Below are 18,090 nucleotides of genomic sequence, written 5' to 3'. Positions count from 1 at the left end.
TCCCAAGGCTCTAAACTGTTTTACACACATTAATTTAGTTTGACAGTTATTGAGAGTTTTTTTTTTTTTATCCACCTTTTCTCCCATTCTCCCAATTTTCGTATCATCCAATTCAACCCTCCCCTGTCACGGACGCTGTTTCTTGCCTCCCACAAGCCGGCTGCAATGTGGACTAAGTCATACATAGCACAAGTCCCCTCCGGTACTTGAGGTAACAGCAGTCGCATCTTTTCACCTGCGCAGCTCGATCTCTCAGTGGCGAGGAGTAACGCGTGGGAGGCTCACGCTGCCCCCGACACTTCCTGATTCTACTGCGCAGGCGCACCAACCGACCTGTAGGAGTCGCTGTCCACAACGCCCGATCCCCACCCTTCAGTTTCCCTCCCCGTAATACGGCCAATGTGTATTACTGTGGACGACCAGCTAAACTGAAAGCAAATGTGGAGCGCTGGGCTCGAACTGACGAGCCCAGCGTCTCCAGCATTTCGTGGCGAGTGCCCGACAGTTATTGAGAGTTAATGAGTTTGAATATCTCCTCCTGTGATGACATCAGAGGACACTGAATCCTTGTGTTGTGATACAGTTTTTCTCAATTGCTTTGGTGCATTTCTCAGATCAGAATAAAAATTCTCATAACTGTTAGTTCAACCTCCACAACATTTAGTAATTTGTGCACATCATAGTAGCAGTTTCTCATTCCTCCGAACAAATTGCAAATGCTTTTGGACATGCATCAATTGCTTTCATACAATTCTCTGCTGTTTTATAACATTATCATTTGCTTATGTCATGTCAGTCAAAATAAACTATACTTACTGTATGAATGCTGAATAGTCATTCTCTATAAAACTAATAGTCCTCATTTCATTGCTTGAGTCATTACATAAATGTTGAACTAGTTGTCAAAATCTGTCAATTGTGGACCATGTTGTCAATCACGGCCTCACAATGGCTGAGGCTGGTCGAAGGGTGCAGCCAAATGTTGAGAGAACCACTGTAAATGTAATTATTCAAACATTTAGTCGAGAGAGCAGGTGTGTACATTTGACAGTAATTCAGCACTGAACAATCTGCACTGCACTACTGCCATTGTGTCATACATGAAGCTTACAGTGGGACAAGAACTTGTTTACATTCTATATTTAGACTTATAGCTTTACTGCAGCACAGATTTACTGTATTGTAGTGTAAAGTAGTGTTACAGTAAATATTTGCCATATTTACAGTATGATACTGTACTGCAGCATTTGGGAAGTGGGAAGCACTGTTATTGTACACTACAGTAATATGGGTTACTGTGAAGCGGTATATCTCATGTTTACTGTACATTACTGTAATTTTACTCTGCACCACATAGGATTGCAAGACAATCTCGCAGAGGTGGAAGAGAGACCCTTTTTTCTCCGCAACAAGAGGAAGCCATTTGTGCAATGGTGATATCAGACAATGCCATACGGTTGAGAGAGATACAAAGCACTGTTATAGAGGATGACAATATGTTGAATCCGTTTCAATCGCTACAATTGACAGAGTGCTCAGGAGAAATGAAATGCGCATGACACAATTGTAGTACAATGTGCCATTTGACCGGAACAGCGACAGAGTGAAGGAGATCCATCACCACTATGTATAGAACACATTTATACTCTAATGTTCAGTGCTGTAAACTGGTTACTTTGTGTAGTGCCATGCAGTACACTTACATGACAGTTCATAGTGTACAATATGTTGTCCAAAATGCATTATGTTACACAGCAAAAGTTTTTATAGTTTTTCTCTCTCTCTCTCTCTTCTGGGATAAAGCATGTACCAGGGAACCGCTGCACACATTCATATACGTTGATGAGGCGGGTTTCAATCTGGCAAAAGGTAGAAGGCGTGGAAGAAATCACATTGGACAGAGAGCAACCATTGATGTCCCAGACCAACAAGGAGGGAATATTACAATGTGTACAGTAATGTGTAACTTAACTGTAGATTTCAAATGGCTGTGCAAATAGTGTATAGTGCTGTCTTGAGCATTTTCAGGTAGTGTCACCAAGATCTGACTTTTTTGCATTGGAAAACACTTACAGAGTGATCTGTCATAATGAAAACATGACAAAGCCATTTGACTATCTTGTTCATAAAGAATGGTGTCAGGACTTTTCATTTTGATGACACTGACACTTTCATTGACATGAATACTTGCTTTTGAGGAAGGAACTATCCATTGTGAGCAAGTGACATGCTTTTGCAGGTTATCAACTAGGTTTTGCAGTTTGTACTAATTGTTTTGAGAAATGCACTAACTGTTGTGCAAATGTTAAAGGTGATGTGAGAAATGCACCAAAGTGACTGAGAAAAACTAATTACAGCTCAATGAAATAATGTAATAATTGAAATCTTTATCTTAAATTTTTTCATCTACATAATTTCATTGAGCTGTAATTAACACAACACAAGGCTTGTGGTGTGCTCTTAAAAGACGAACAATCTGGTCAAGAAGTCCTATAAAAAAAAATACATTCTACATTCATTATGTGTAATATAGTTGTCTGTTGCATGATTAATGAGATCAAATAAACACCTCAATATACGTGTATTTTTTGGAGTTTCCAACTAAAAGCACTTTGGATGTGTGACATGTCGTGTTTACAACCTCTGAAGTAGGAACTTCCCAGGAGGATATGAAGGCAGGATATTAATAAATGGACTGCATTTACAGTAAATAGCACTTTTATCGATAGCAATTTACAACTTATGCCTCACATTCATCCATTCACACACCGACGGCGGAGGTGGCCACACAAGGTGCCAACCTGCTCATCTGGAGCAGTTAGGTTGTTAAGTGTCTTGCTCAGGGACAGTTCGACCTGCTGCCAGGAGGAGCCAGAATCAAACCAGGAACCTTCCGATTACCAGATGAACACTGAGCCACGAGCCACTGTCGCCCCCAATGAAGGCAGGATAATGACCACATTCACCCCGGAAGCGTAGAAACAGAAACACCATCCAGTTCAATTTCCTTTTATTAGCTCATTACACAGATCAACACAGAGAATCCCTATCAACAATCCATGCCATTTGTATGTAAAAGCATTGCATGTCAGTATGTGTGTGTGTGTCTGTCCGAATGTGTCTTTGTGTCTGTGATGTTATTTTTATATTGTAGGTGTGGTAGATAGTGTATGTGCATGCATGCACAGGAGCATTTCATACGTATTCTAAGCCACTTGACTGAGATCCAACCACTTTTTAATGTGAAAATCTACGGGTTGACAGCTGGTGGGATGTACTGATGTAGTAAAGTGAAAAAGCCTTGCAATACTAGACTGATGTGGTTATGACGAGCTATGACACTTATTGTGACCATCTGTCCAGTAAAACTAGTTTTTTAATCTACTGAATGTCTGGTGACTATTGACGCAACGAGACTGTAGAATGCAGAGCGACGTTATGACTTTTGACATGGTAGTGTTAAAAAAAGTTTTTTCCTCCCTAAAAACGCACATCACAATTGGGATTTGCTCCAGAAAAATGCACTTTTATCCGGAGAGGTCCACCTGCAGCTCCTTGTTCCGGCGGACCTCAGCAGCATGCAGCTCCTAAGGAAAAGACACAAAAGAAAAACACAAACAATGGTCAAGACTCTGCTCCTGTACAACAGCATGGCATCCAGTCTTAGCTGCTTTACACTGGCTTCCTGTAACATTTAGAATTGACTTTAAGGTCTTTCTCCTTACATACAAAGCTCTAAATGGACAGGGACCTAGCTACATCACCAACACTCTAATAAATTACACGCCAGCAAGAACACTGCGATCATCAGCTGCTGGACTACTAGAGGCTCCCAGAAACAGTCAAAAGAGGATCGGTAATGCAGCCTTTATCAACTATGCCCCAAAACTGTGGAACAAACTACCCCAAAACATCAGGGAAGCCAACTCGCTAGACATCTTCAAAAGACAGCTTAAAACCTATCTCTTTGCTCAGGCATTTCAATGACTTACCTGCACTATTCTTACCCTGCCTACTTTTCTATGCTAATTTTATCTTATTTTACACTGCCTATCAAATTCATGTGTCGGTTATCACACTTTTTACTTCTTACTGATGACTATTTTTAAACTGAATAATTTTAAACTATTTTTCACACTTTTTACTGTAACCTTGCTATTTTCATTTTTTACTGTTGTTGTATGTCCGTTCTATTTTATAATTTTTTGACTATTTTTAAACTTAATCATTTTAAACTACTTTATTATTTGTATTACTGAATAGAGAGCCTATTAGGATGCTAGATCCTAATGTGAAACACTGTGATTTACCATACCCTGCTATGCTCACCCATGCCTGTATTTTTACTGTTGTGAAGCACTTTGAACTGCAACCTCTGTATGAAAAGTGCTATACAAATAAAGTTATTATTATTACTATTATCTGCCCTTTAGACCTTGTCCACACGTATACAGATATTTTTGAAAACATTATTCTTTATGTGTTTTGGCCTCCCAACTCTCTGCCCAGGGCCATCCAAAACTCCCCCACTATTGCTGTCTTCAAGAGGGGTGTGAAGCGACAGCTGCAACAATAGGTTGCAGAAGGTGCTTGGCCACCACTCTTGAAGAACAGAAACATGACATGCTGTAATGAGGCTCTTTCAGAAAATTGTGTTGTCTATTTTATCTAGTATCTATCTTATCTTCTTAACCCTTTCTTTGTGATTTATTGTATTCTTCTTGGGACCATGTTGGAAACAAGTCGACAGACTTTCACATGTTATCCTTGTACCCCTTGTTTTTATACTATTGTATAAATTGTATGTACTAAATAAAAATCAAATCAAATCAAATCATCCACATGAAAACGGTAGAAAACTGAGTTTTATGTCACTGGAAAAAGAGCTTTTCAAGGCTGGAGATTTAAAAATAATTTGTCTGGTATGTACGTGTGGATGGGTGAAACAGAGCTAAATTGGAGCTTTTGGAAAATGTTAACATGATGACCAATGCCCCTGTCCACACGTATACGGTCTTCATATAGAGGTTTCTAAAACACAATTGGTGTGGACAGGAATCTTTTTGAAATTTGAGTTTTTATTCCCATCTCTGAGGGAATAAACACGCAAGGGAAAAGGAATATGAAAAGGCCAAAACGACGACAGCGACCAAAATAATGTACCTTGTCACGCAGCCTCTGCTTCAGGGAGTTCAGGTAGGCCTCGCGGTTCTGGTTGATGATCTCCATCTTGTAGTTGAGCTTCTCTTCGGCCATCTTGCTGAAGTTGTTGTTTTCTTCCACGGCTTTGTGCAGCACCTCCCGCTCATGTTCCCTCCTCTCGGCGAGATGTCTGAGCACGTCGGCCTCCTGGGACTGGGCAGGGACACACACAAAGACGCAGGGGGGACTCAGACACGCAGGTTTAACTCAGCAGCATCAGTTGATTGACTAGTAGGGAATCTGGGTCAGATTCAGGAGGTGGCAGAATGTTGAATGTTTCACACTGGTATTTTATACGGAGCCGATGTGAGAGATAAGGCTGCTGTGGTGTTTTACATTTCCAGGGTACAGCATGTGTTTCACAGTTTGCACCACAGTAATTGTGTTCACCTGTCTCGTTCAAGAGGAGAAACCATTTTAATATGAATGGAGGAGGGATAGAATCCCACCCACCCCGACCCCTCGAGCCTTACCTGTAGCTTTCTAAAATGTAATTTAATTTTCATTCAGAAATGATCACTTTTCCACTGTAGACTTATTGTAGACATAAATCAACTACAGGACAGTTATGGTCCTAAAATATAATACATTTTATGGTAAATCCCTTTATTTCTCTCATTTCGTCACTGGGTTTCCACAGACCTACACTCAGCCTCCTTATGGTTGTGGTTGCTGTTACAGCCCCCCCCAGCAAACTCACTGACTGTCTGCTACGGCTGTTTGATATTCAGCCAGCCAGTCAGGCAGTTGTCACCTGCTCATAGTAATTGGTCTTCAGTGAGTCTACTGAAGTGTAAATGCACCGTATAGGAGGGAGAGAAAAGGCAAAAGAAACATGAGAAAAGGAGGGGGATCCTCCCAACGAAACAGAATGAACCATGCAGACCAGTTTGTTACTTAGCTTGCTGTAATTTTTCTGTCTGCTTGAAAGGCACGTCACTCTCTTCTTTCTAGATCATCCATGTGAGACGGCTGTGGAAGCAGTTGACTGAGTCCTTTGGTGTCAAAATGTTGTGAGAAATATGTGTGGCATTATTTATTTTATCTGAAGCTTCCTCCTCTCCTTCTCTTCCTCCTCTCCTTCTCTTCCTCCTCTCCTCCTCTCCTCTTCCCCCTCCTCTCTTCAGCTAAATGCACCGTGCCCTCTTTTTCCACCACACTTTTTGTCGTTTTTCTTAACCCCGTTCTGCAAGACCTGTTCCTACTCACTCCACCCACCTGTCCATCCTGTCTGCCTTCTATTCTCCTTTTATCCAATCAGTGTCTCGTTTTTAATTATGCTGTCCCCCTCCCTTTTAGTATTTTCTTCTTTCTTTACTGAGACAATCAGAAGGCTGAGAAGGAGACAGCGAGAAAGGTGTAGGGTGGGTGACACACAAGAAAGAAGGTTCTGGTGGGATTTATGTAAACAGGGGTTATCTTAACCACTACACCATCATCCTCTGAGCCTGATTGTCTGTTTACACTTTCTCCAACCCAACTTGTTTACACTTCCCTTGCAGAAAGGGCCACGTGACTTTTCTGTTTCTGTAAGGGTTCATCTACTCATCCCTTCCACAGTTTCCTACTTGCTGTCTTCCTCTCTCCTACCTTCCTCCTCTCCTCAGCGGCTTCCAGCCTCCTCTGCAGGTCGTCCAGGGAGATGTCCTTCTTCCTGGGTGGGGAGGCCAGGGGGCTGAGCTTGTCCGGAGACAGGTCGGTGGGCGACTTAAGGATCACCTCAAAGGACTGGCCCGACAGACGCTTGTTGATCGGCTTTACCTCCATGTCTACAGAGACACCAAATGGACATTTGGCAGCAGAGCCGGGGGCAAATCACTTTCCATTCAGTACAAAACATAAATAGAAACTGGAAGTAATTTCCTTATGATAGAACATTTAGGGCGGGATCCACTAAGAATGGATTACGCTGTGGGAATTGCACCCTTAACTGCACAGGGTTTGCACGCGGATTCTGCTCCGTCTTTGCGAGCTATCCACTAAGGACATTGCGCGGATGAGATACCAGGGCAGACACGCCCCTTATGTGTGGCTCGTGGAGCAGTCTGCACTCCTGACAGCGCTGTTGGCAGATATCAGGAAGTGGAAAAATAAGCCACAAATGAGGCATAAGTCCAATGCACACGGCAGGCGAGCAACGTCTGTAAGTGTGTGTGTGTAATATGTGTGTGAGAGAGGGAGAGAGAGAGAGAAACGGGTTGTTTCATTCATAACAATGGAAGCGATACAATTCTGTCGGTCGCCTCGCTTAAAAAGTCGGTTGCCTTGTGCGTTGGACTATAGACACAAAATACAAATTAAGCAAGCTCTGTACATTACGAAGTAAACGATAACATGCATAACATATTTTTCACCATTAGTATTCCATTCATTTCGTATTGTATTTTGTTTACTTCATAATGTATGGAGCTTGCTTAATTTGTTTTTTCATGACACATTGCGTCCTGTGTTTTTGTCACTATCTTTCGTCATTCCAATTGTCCTATTCCAATTACATTTGTCACATATAATTGTACTATATTCTATTGTGCTATATTTAATTTAGTTTATATCCCATTTAATTGTATTCAATCTCTTTATTAAGTTATAAAGCCCTGGCCTATATTTGATTTCATAATTCTATTCTATTCTATTGTGCTTAACTTAACGTCACGGTGACCAATCGCAGCCACTCTTATTGTCTGGGACCAAATACGGCCACGGCCAGGGGCGGAGCTAGGGGGTGGCTACCTGGGCTCAAGCCCCGGATGTATTCTGAAAAGCCCCGAATCTATTTAAAAAAAAAAAATTTTTTTTTTTTTTTTTTTTTTTTTTTACAATTCATCATTGTTACATGAAAATATGTTTGCACCAGATTTAGCAGAAGCTAATTTCCATCTGTGGTCTATCCAGCTGCTAACTGTATTTGAGTGAGTTAAGTCTTGGTGTTATGGTAGACTCAGACCTAAGCTTTAAATCACAATCAACAAGTTGACAAAAACTTAATTCTTCCACCTTAGAAACATAGCTAAAGTACGGCCATTTATAAATCAAAAGGACGCTGAAAACCAGATCCATGCCTTTATCTCAAGCCAACTCGACTACTGTAATGCACTCCTTACCGGCCTCCCGAAAAAATACGATGATAACTATTTTATTGCAATGCACTATTGCATTATTTTATTCTATTTTACTAACTATTTTATTGCACTGCACTATTTTACTTTGTATCAGTTGAGAGAAAACGGTGCTTTTTCAATGTATGTGATGTATAGATTGGGGAGAGATGACCACAGCTAAAACGGTGATTGAAATGTGCATGGAAGACGGTGACGGTGGTGGAACCAGTGATTTCACAGGCACAGGCCGCGTCAGCGAGGGTTTTGTTATGAATTCCTTAGAAGAACATCTGAGATTAGAGTGTAGGCCCAGAGCAGGAGGAGAGGGGTGACCTCTTTAATGCAACAGTGGATGAAACGTTTAATGGTGTGAAAGGTTAGCAGTCGTCATGACAGCACGTCGCATGACAACCAGGAGAGGGGCGGGGGGCCGTCGTTGCTACGACGAAGACCTATAAGTCGAACGGTGTTTCCGGGTAGAGCAGACTAAAATCTGACTGAGACTAAGAGGGAAGAAACCAGAAGAGACTCTCTCCTCTCATTGAGAGAGAGGGGGGGGGGGGGGGGAGAATGGCACATCACCAGTAGCTTCGGCTACCACGAGGATGGTCTTAGGCTAACGACTAGGCCTGACCACTATTGGACTGAATAACAAAAGGACAATCTGAACACACCGAGAGATCATTAGAATAGACTCTTCAAGGACGATACAATTTGATAACATCTGATAACATGAGGTTCTGTTTATAGCAATAAAACAACGCTTCTCCTCATAAGGTATCTCACAGTGTCGAAGTGTCGAATTCTTACGGAAGTGGAGAAGTATTATGGTTTATGGATTGCACTAACGGGGGGGAGATAAGGATCTTATCTACCAGTATCGGAGACGTCAGGACCATTAAAAGTACACAACGCAGAGGAATTGGATGGAGGGCCAAACAGACGAAGACGTGATACTGGCCAGTTTGATCAGAATCTTACAGTTGATGCCGTTGGGACCCGGATTTGCAAGAGATTAAAACAACGGGAACAGTTGGTTGTTGATGACAGCCGGATTTGCAAGAGATAAGAACAACGGATAAAGACTTTTTCAATAATGGGGCGACAGTGGACAACAGTCATCAATGTGTGGGAGAATCATGATCGAAGCAAGGCCGGCCAGCCCTGGGAGAGAGCGGCGAGTCGAGCGGTCAGGAGGCGAACCAGCGCTGTAGGGGAAACAGCGCTCCGATCAAAAATGTGAGTTCACTGTGCACACGGTTGTTTTGATTTTAAGCCAAATAAAAACGAACAGATAGTGAATCCGTAAACGTAAACATTTCTAGTTCGACACAGAGAATGCCAGCTGTGATAATATGAGCAGAGAGCCATGGTGGAAATCGAGGGTGTTATCTACAGAGAATGAAAAGCAAACGAGGCAGGCTGCACAGTTTTGGTTTAAGGAGGGTAAATGCGAGATGAGGAAAGGGGGGGGGGGGGGGGCGCTTGAATCAGATCGAAAAATTGTTATGGCGGGACTGTTTTCATAACAGAAGGAAAGTCGAAAGGAGATTGTACCAGTGTGTATTATGTCCGATCAGGCAAGAGTATTAGTCTGAGAAAGCGTCCCCTGATAATGGATAGGAAAGAGAGGAAAAACAGCAGTGTTTTCAGGCCTTGGAAGGAAGGGCAGCGGCCGTTTGTTGAGAGAGTAGCCATTTGCACCGAGTCAAAATGGCCGCAGAGCCACGAGGGGTTTAGAATCAGGAAGTGACACGTCACCTACAATCCTCTAGACTGAGTTTTGGCCGCCATCTAGGGGGGCAGTGGGATAATACAGGCAAATGGAGGAGTAGGTCGCCACCTAGGGGCGGAGGGGGGGGGGGGTAGTGCTGGGGAGTTTCCATTACCCATAGGGGAATATTTAGAGTTTAATTCAATTAAGGAGTTTAATTGCGGAGGGGGGGGGGGGTAGTGCTGGGGAGTTTCCATTACCCATAGGGGAATATTTAGAGTTTAATTCAATTAAGGAGTTTAATTGCGGAGGGGGGGGGGTAGTGCTGGGGAGTTTCCATTACCCATAGGGGAATATTTAGAGTTTAAGTTAATTAAGGAGTTTAATTTTTTCAAGATTACCAACTGCTTGTGTGTATACACGGTGGTGTATGTAGAACTTTGTAAAGGAACTCAAAGTGTGGTATAGAGCGACGGGACAGCTCCAGGGCGACGGTAGACAGCCCCGTAGGCTATATAGAGCGACGGGACAGCTCCAGGGCGACGGTAGACAGCCCCGTAGGGTATATAGAGCGACGGGACAGCTCCAGGGCGACGGTAGACAGCCCCGTAGGGTATAGAGCGACGGTGACAGCTCCAGGGCGATGGTAGACAGCCCCGTAGGGTATAGAGCGACGGTGACAGCTCCAGGGCGACGGTAGACAGCCCCGTAGGGTATAGAGCAACGGTGACAGCTCCAGGGCGACGGTAGACAGCCCCGTAGGGTATAGGGCGACGGACAGCTCTGTTGTATGTTAGATGATAGTACGAGTACGTATGTGAGTTAGGAGCAGGGAACCAACCTGCTCTGTTGTATGTTAGAGCGATGCTCGGTTGTATGTTATTATCATAATAATAAGATCGATATACAGGTTAATTAAATAAGTTTAATTATGAAATAAGAGGGAGTTCGATCTCCAGTGGGGCCTTCTCACACCTAATAAATAGGCAGAGTCTTGAGGGGACACGTCACCAGAAAGAACTGGCGCGCGCTGGGGGTCACCCGTGGGACAAACGTAGAGCGCCGAGTGGGTATCGTTTAGCTGCTGGTGTCACGCCGGAAGACAACAAAACAGGGAACAGCCCTGTAGGATTAGATATGGGTGTTGAGAAGGTGGGGGACTAATAGAGAACAAATAGCGCCATGGGCTGTAGGACACTCACACCGTCCAACAGTCTGAAAGGGCGTGGCCATGGCAGGGGCTTGCAGAGGGAAAAAATATATAGAGAACGAGCTGCAGGCCCAAAGCCACGGTAGACTAATAGAAAACACAGGGTCGAGTGTACAGAAAGACTGCCGGTGTTGTGTTTCTGCTTTCAAGGGGGGAATGACACAGACAGCGATGGAGATGGCCAGGAGACAGACTGGAGGAGGAGGAAGCCGCAGGGGCCAGGCACCGCAGCCTGGTACACAGATGATCCACGACGAGAGGGAGGAGACGGCGGCGGTGGAGATGAGCCTCAACCAAGATGACCGACAGGGCGGAGATGACCGACGGGGCGGAGACGGCCGACGAGGCGGAGTCCAGCGGTCGCAGGCGGTGTTTGCCCAGGGGAGAACGAGGCGGACATCGGAGGGGGTTTCCCTGCGGAGACGTTGTAGAGAGCGTACAGAAACAACAGAGCACGGGCGGTGAATCATGAACAAACAGGGACTTCCTTTCAGAGTCAATCAGGAGATCGAGAGACGAGACAACAGCGAGAAGTCCTGTGTTCATTGATTAGGAGTATGAGATATAAATGGAGGATTCATATATAAGATATATGTATAGAAGGATATATATATATATAGAAGGTAGATAAGAGGGAGAACAGTAGAACAACAGGATATAATTATTGGGAGCAGACAGGGGGGCTCCAATGGTTATGAGTCGTTGGATGTTGTTGGTTTTGGTGGTCGGTTTCGGTTCCCTTTGTGCACGAAGGGGGGCGCAAACAGACATCAGGCAGCAGGATCACTGGGTTGACCGTGGGCCGTCTTCGTTTCTTGTGCACGAGAGACGAGGTTGGTTTGCTTCAACCACAGGCTATTTTTGGCATAATTAATTGAAAAACCAAATAATGATTTATGATTCTGAAGGGGTGATAAGAATCAAGGGGGGATTGAGAGAAAACGGTGCTTTTTCAATGTATGTGATGTATAGATTGGGGAGAGATGACCACAGCTAAAACGGTGATTGAAATGTGCATGGAAGACGGTGACGGTGGTGGAACCAGTGATTTCACAGGCACAGGCCGCGTCAGCGAGGGTTTTGTTATGAATTCCTTAGAAGAACATCTGAGATTAGAGTGTAGGCCCAGAGCAGGAGGAGAGGGGTGACCTCTTTAATGCAACAGTGGATGAAACGTTTAATGGTGTGAAAGGTTAGCAGTCGTCATGACAGCACGTCGCATGACAACCAGGAGAGGGGCGGGGGGCCGTCGTTGCTACGACGAAGACCTATAAGTCGAACGGTGTTTCCGGGTAGAGCAGACTAAAATCTGACTGAGACTAAGAGGGAAGAAACCAGAAGAGACTCTCTCCTCTCATTGAGAGAGAGGGGGGGGGGGGGAGAATGGCACATCACCAGTAGCTTCGGCTACCACGAGGATGGTCTTAGGCTAACGACTAGGCCTGACCACTATTGGACTGAATAACAAAAGGACAATCTGAACACACCGAGAGATCATTAGAATAGACTCTTCAAGGACGATACAATTTGATAACATCTGATAACATGAGGTTCTGTTTATAGCAATAAAACAACGCTTCTCCTCATAAGGTATCTCACAGTGTCGAAGTGTCGAATTCTTACGGAAGTGGAGAAGTATTATGGTTTATGGATTGCACTAACGGGGGGGAGATAAGGATCTTATCTACCAGTATCGGAGACGTCAGGACCATTAAAAGTACACAACGCAGAGGAATTGGATGGAGGGCCAAACAGACGAAGACGTGATACTGGCCAGTTTGATCAGAATCTTACACAGTGAATCATAGACGCCTGGCCATAAGAGCATTCGGAGCATCTCTGCTCTCCCACTATTGAACTTGGGGGAGCAAAGGTATGATCTTGCTCCACCACTTTTTGATTATATGAAAAATATGATATATCCCCCCCCAATATATAAATCTAACCATAACTACGTTATGGTTAACTGAGTTTATAGTGAAAAGAGCAGCTTTATTGGTCAAGATTGAAGGCTCTATATTGCAGGAAATTGCACGTACAGGTTCATTAAATTAAAAAAAAATCTGTCGTGGAGGGGGTCGTGCCGGACGCCCTCCAAACCACCCCTTGCCTGCCCACATTTATTTTTTTAATTAAAAAAAAAATTAAATTAAAAAAAAAAAAAAAAAAAAAAAAAGGGGGCCCATCTGGGCTAAGCCCCGGATCTCCTAAATCCGCCCCTGGGCCACGCCCCATTCCCAGTAAAAAGTGGGAATCTATAGAATGGGTTTCGGGCGACGCTGTATACGGAAGTGGCTCTCAAGGTGACGATTAGACAACACTTTCTGTTGTCAGTAGATGGCAGCATTGGTTTAAAATTAAAAGGTGAAAATGTTGAAAACTACATGAATGCATTTCTTCGACCTGATCTGAACAGCGTAAACTATTACTGCGGCGTCAGTATAGCGACCGCGAATGGTAAACTAATTATCTTAACAAAAGTGCGCTGGTAGCTTTACATATGTTGTCTAAAGGGGGACATATGGTACAATTTAAGATTTTAATGATAATCGGCATATAAAGCATCGTTAACCCTTTATCTGCCAGGGATTATTCTGATTTTATACCGTCCTCTGCCAGCTCTATTTGTCTATGGAGATGTTCCCCTTCTTTGCAGGGCTATAACTTTTTAAATTGTATTGCTAAATTGACATTACTATGGCCCATTCAACATCAAGTATCTATCGTTTAGGATGTAGCAACGTTCTACTTTTTCATTCACACATTCATACTAAAATATGGTCTAAAGTATAAATATGTTTTTATCGTTTTCTGCAGCATTCCATAGAACGTGAGTTATAGCCACAAATACATATATTAGATCATCAAATGTAGTTTGATACCGATTGACGTCAGATTAAAAATTTCAATTGTACAAGGTCCTACACGTCATGCCTCATCATCTGCTGGTGACCGGAGGGGGGGGGGGGGGGGGGGGGGGGGGGGTTATAAGTCCGTGGCCAACGTTAACACTTTGATTGCCTAAGGCTAAATTCATTATATACCATAGGTTGCCGGCTCTATTTGTCTATGGAGAAATTCCCCTTCTTTGCAGGGCTATAACTTTTTAAATTCTATTGCTACATTGCCATTATTAGGGCCCATTCAAAGTCCTATATGTATTGTTCATTGTGTAGCAACGTTAAACTTTTTCATTCACATATTCATAGTAAAGTATGGTCTAATGTATAAGTATGTTTTCATCTCTTTCTGCAGCTTTCTCCAGAACGTGATCTGCCGATCGGCCACCAGATGGCGCTCTCGAGCCGTTAGACAGTTGGTGGGAGCCCACCAGCACATCTCAGGGCTCCGGAAAGAAAATATGATTTCGATCACAGATTTTTGAAATATTGATATCAAAGACGAGTTACGGCGTCCTCGGCACCTTTAGCATGGCTCTGAATGACGTGAAAAAGCGTTTTCCGGCAATCAAAGTGTTAAATGATTCATGTAGTATGGGCGATATATATATCAGAGCAGATTATACGGATAATAATAATCAATCACGCTGAAACTCACCCCAGTCTCCTCTTACCGTTGGGTGATCAGCGTGGAGCAGAAAGATCGCTATTATGGGATGTTGATATATGCGATCCATTTCCAGGTTGTATAATACTATATGCATCCAAATCATGTTGTTTATCGAGTTATTTGCAACCGATCGATGTCCAGTGTATCAAGATGGAGTCCCGCTAACGATAGCGAGTGCCCGGACGAAATATGGGCGAGCACCACTTCCGGCGCGTCACTTCCGGTTTTGGCGATTCGCCGATCGGCCACCAGATGGCAGTATTGAACCGTTGGAGAGTTGAGAGGAGATCTACAGGAGATCTCAAGTCTCCGTGGGTGAAATATGATTGCCATGACAGATTTTAGAAATATTGATCTCAAAGACGCTGTACGACGTCATTGGTAGATTACGCATGGCGGAGAATGACGTGTTAAGTCGTCCTTGGCGATTAAAGGGTTAATTTGTAAGAAACCTCAATGAAAACGGTAATATTCGCTATTGTTATGAAAATTTGCTAGAATCCTATAAAAATGTGGACGCATTTGGTCTACATTCCGTTAGTTCATATTTAATTTTATATTACACCACCTCTTTATTGTGATTATAACCTAACCCTGCAGCACCCAAAGGAGTGAAGGAGAGGAGTTATTTTTCATTTAATAATAATAATAATAATAATAATAATAATAATAATAATAATAATAATAATAATAATAATAATAATAATAATAATAATAATAATAATAATAATAATAATAATAATAATAATAATAATAATAATAATAATAATAATAATAATAACTTCATAATAATAATAATCATGACATTGCATTACTGCTGATCAGCACGCCTATCAGAAATAAATTTTTACTGTATGATAATCTCAGAACCAAGCATTTGAAATTCCTGGTTTAGTGCTTAGCCTTATTTATAATATTATTCACTGCCAGATTTGGAGCAAATCACGCCACTTTGCGAAGGCTATCTTCGCCTGGGGCTGCATATTTCTCGAACTAATTATATACTGTTTATAACATCTATTTTCTGCTGTTCCAACGAAACCTCAATCAACAAAATCCATCCATAGATTCTGGCTGTACAGGACGAAATGTAAGGGAGCGTCCTTATACTGTACTATACTGTAATTCCCGCAACAACACACCCCTCTTGACAATTAACACTTTGATCGCCATGGGTTAAATTCATAATTTACCATCCCTCGCCATCTCTATTTGTCTATGGAGAAGTTCCCCTTCTTTGCAGGGCTATAACTTTTTAAATTCTATTGCTAAATTGCCATTATTATGGCCCATTCAATGTCCTATATGTATTGTTCAGGGTGTAGCAACGTTAAACTTTTTCATTCACATATTCATACTAAAATATGGTCTAAAGTATAAGTATGTTTTTATCGTTTTCTGCAGCTTTCTTCAGAACGTGATTTATAGCCCTAAATGCATTATATTGATGATCAAATACAGTTTGGTAGGAATCTGTGCGAGATAAAAAATTTCAACTGGAGGTACTTCTAGAAGTTACTACATATCATCTGATGATGACCGGATGGGCGGGGGATCGTTTATAATTCCGTGGGCAGCGTTAGATGATTCATCCAGAGTGGGTCATATGTTCATCATAGCAGTTTATATGGAACACGTTAGAATATAACGCTGAATCTTACCGTGGCTTCCTCGCGCCGCTGGCAGATGAGCGTGGAACAGAATTTTTTCTATTATGGGATGGAGAAATGCCCGATCCATTTCCAGGTTGTATAATAGTATATACGTCCAAATCATGTTGTTTTTTCGAGTTATTTGCACCGATCGATGTTCACTGAGTCAAGACGGAGTCTCTCTAACGATAGCGAGTGCCCGGACCACATATGGATGAGCACTACCGGTTCAAAGGCTCATTTCCGGTTGGCGATCTGCCGATCGGCCACCAGATGGCGCTCTTGAACCGCTAGAGAGTTGAGTGGAGCTTTGCCGTGTGTCTCAGGGCTCCGGAGGGGAAATATGATTTCAGTCACAGATTTTTGAAATATTGACATCAAAGACGAGTTACGGCGTCTTCGGCAGAATGAGCATGGCTAGGAATGACGTCTTAACTTGTCCCCGGCGATCATAGTGTTAAGGCACTGTGCCAGTGAAGATATTTTATAATTGACGAATATTTTGAGTGAGCAAGTTGTATTTAATGTTTAGTTATAGGGCTGTCAGTTTATCGCGTTTAGATTAATTAATTACACAGCAAATTATCGCGTTATGAAAATTAACTCAAAATTAATTATAAAAAACAAAATAAAAATGTAATATATATATATTTTTTTATCTCATTCATTCGATAAGATTACGTAGAATAAACATTTACAAACTTTTTTTAAATGGTCCATTTGCATGTTCTTGATATCTGATTCTAGGGACATCTATGGATCTCAGGGAATGTATTCCCAGTGTCAGAAATACTGTGTCTGTTACTAGGCTTGAGTAAATTGTAATGAACCAAATGAGAATATCAATTCAATTCTTTTTTCTTTTTTTTGACTGTGAATAACACCATGCTAAAATTGACCAGACCTGAAAAATCTAAGCAAATGAATAAATGGAAGATGATTAAACAGAAGGTTTTGTAGATACAGTACTGAATTCTGCCATCCAGACACATGCAATTTGAAATATGATTGTTGTAGCCAATTCGATGTTTTCACTGTGTCACTTTGTTGTTGTGAAGGTGCTGTGTTGTCTTGGGGGTGTTGTGGAGATTATTGACTAGTTAACTGGGCAGGTGGCATTAGCCAATCAGATGATCTCAGGCACAGCCTACTTATATGTCTGTCACAGGTGTGCAGCGGCAGGGAATTGGGAATCATCACAGGGAAGCCACACAGTTTCTCAACCGTTCGTGTTTTGTTTGTTTTCAGTTGTTTTGAGTAATTTTTCAGGTTTATTTTGCAGCACTAGTCATTTGTTTAGGTTACAGTTTAAACATAGAGTTTATGTCATGCTTTGCTTTTTCCACTCTGCAAGCGAAAATAAAACTTTTAAATGCAACAACGAGAAGACACCATTTACTATCAACAAGCACCACGCGTTGGAAAGAGCTTCGTACCATATTCCCTCACTGGCATCTTTTTGTTGTTCGGTTGCCCTTACAATGATTATAGAATATAAAATATCAGGCCTAAAATGGTTATGCGATTAAAATGCGATTAATTAGATGAATTAATTACAAATCCTGTAATTAATTAGATACATTTTTTTTATCGCCTGACAGCACTAGTTATAATAGAACCTCTGCATTATCCTCCAGAATAAAC

General features: G+C 42.3%; 1 protein-coding gene across 1 annotated transcript in view; it reads right to left on the bottom strand.

Moving 5' to 3' along the window:
* Positions 1-3,078: 3,078 nt before the first annotated feature.
* LOC311243733 (stathmin-3-like) overlaps positions 3,079-18,090 on the bottom strand; it is a 35,242-nt gene continuing 20,230 nt past the window's right edge. The window contains exons 3-5 of the mRNA XM_084333072.1: positions 6,793-6,971; positions 5,164-5,355; positions 3,079-3,587 (exon numbers count right to left, since the gene is read on the bottom strand). Coding sequence (XP_084189198.1) covers positions 3,528-3,587; positions 5,164-5,355; positions 6,793-6,971 — 431 coding nt within the window. The 3' untranslated portion in view covers positions 3,079-3,527. The remainder of the gene's footprint in view (positions 3,588-5,163; positions 5,356-6,792; positions 6,972-18,090) is intronic.

Source organism: Notolepis coatsorum (assembly GCF_963971535.1).
Source record: "Notolepis coatsorum genome assembly, chromosome: 17".
In the NCBI taxonomy this organism is placed as follows: domain Eukaryota; kingdom Metazoa; phylum Chordata; class Actinopteri; order Aulopiformes; family Paralepididae; genus Notolepis; species Notolepis coatsorum.
The sequence above is the reverse complement of the archived record's forward strand: the minus strand, read 5'-3'. Positions and strand labels throughout refer to the sequence as shown.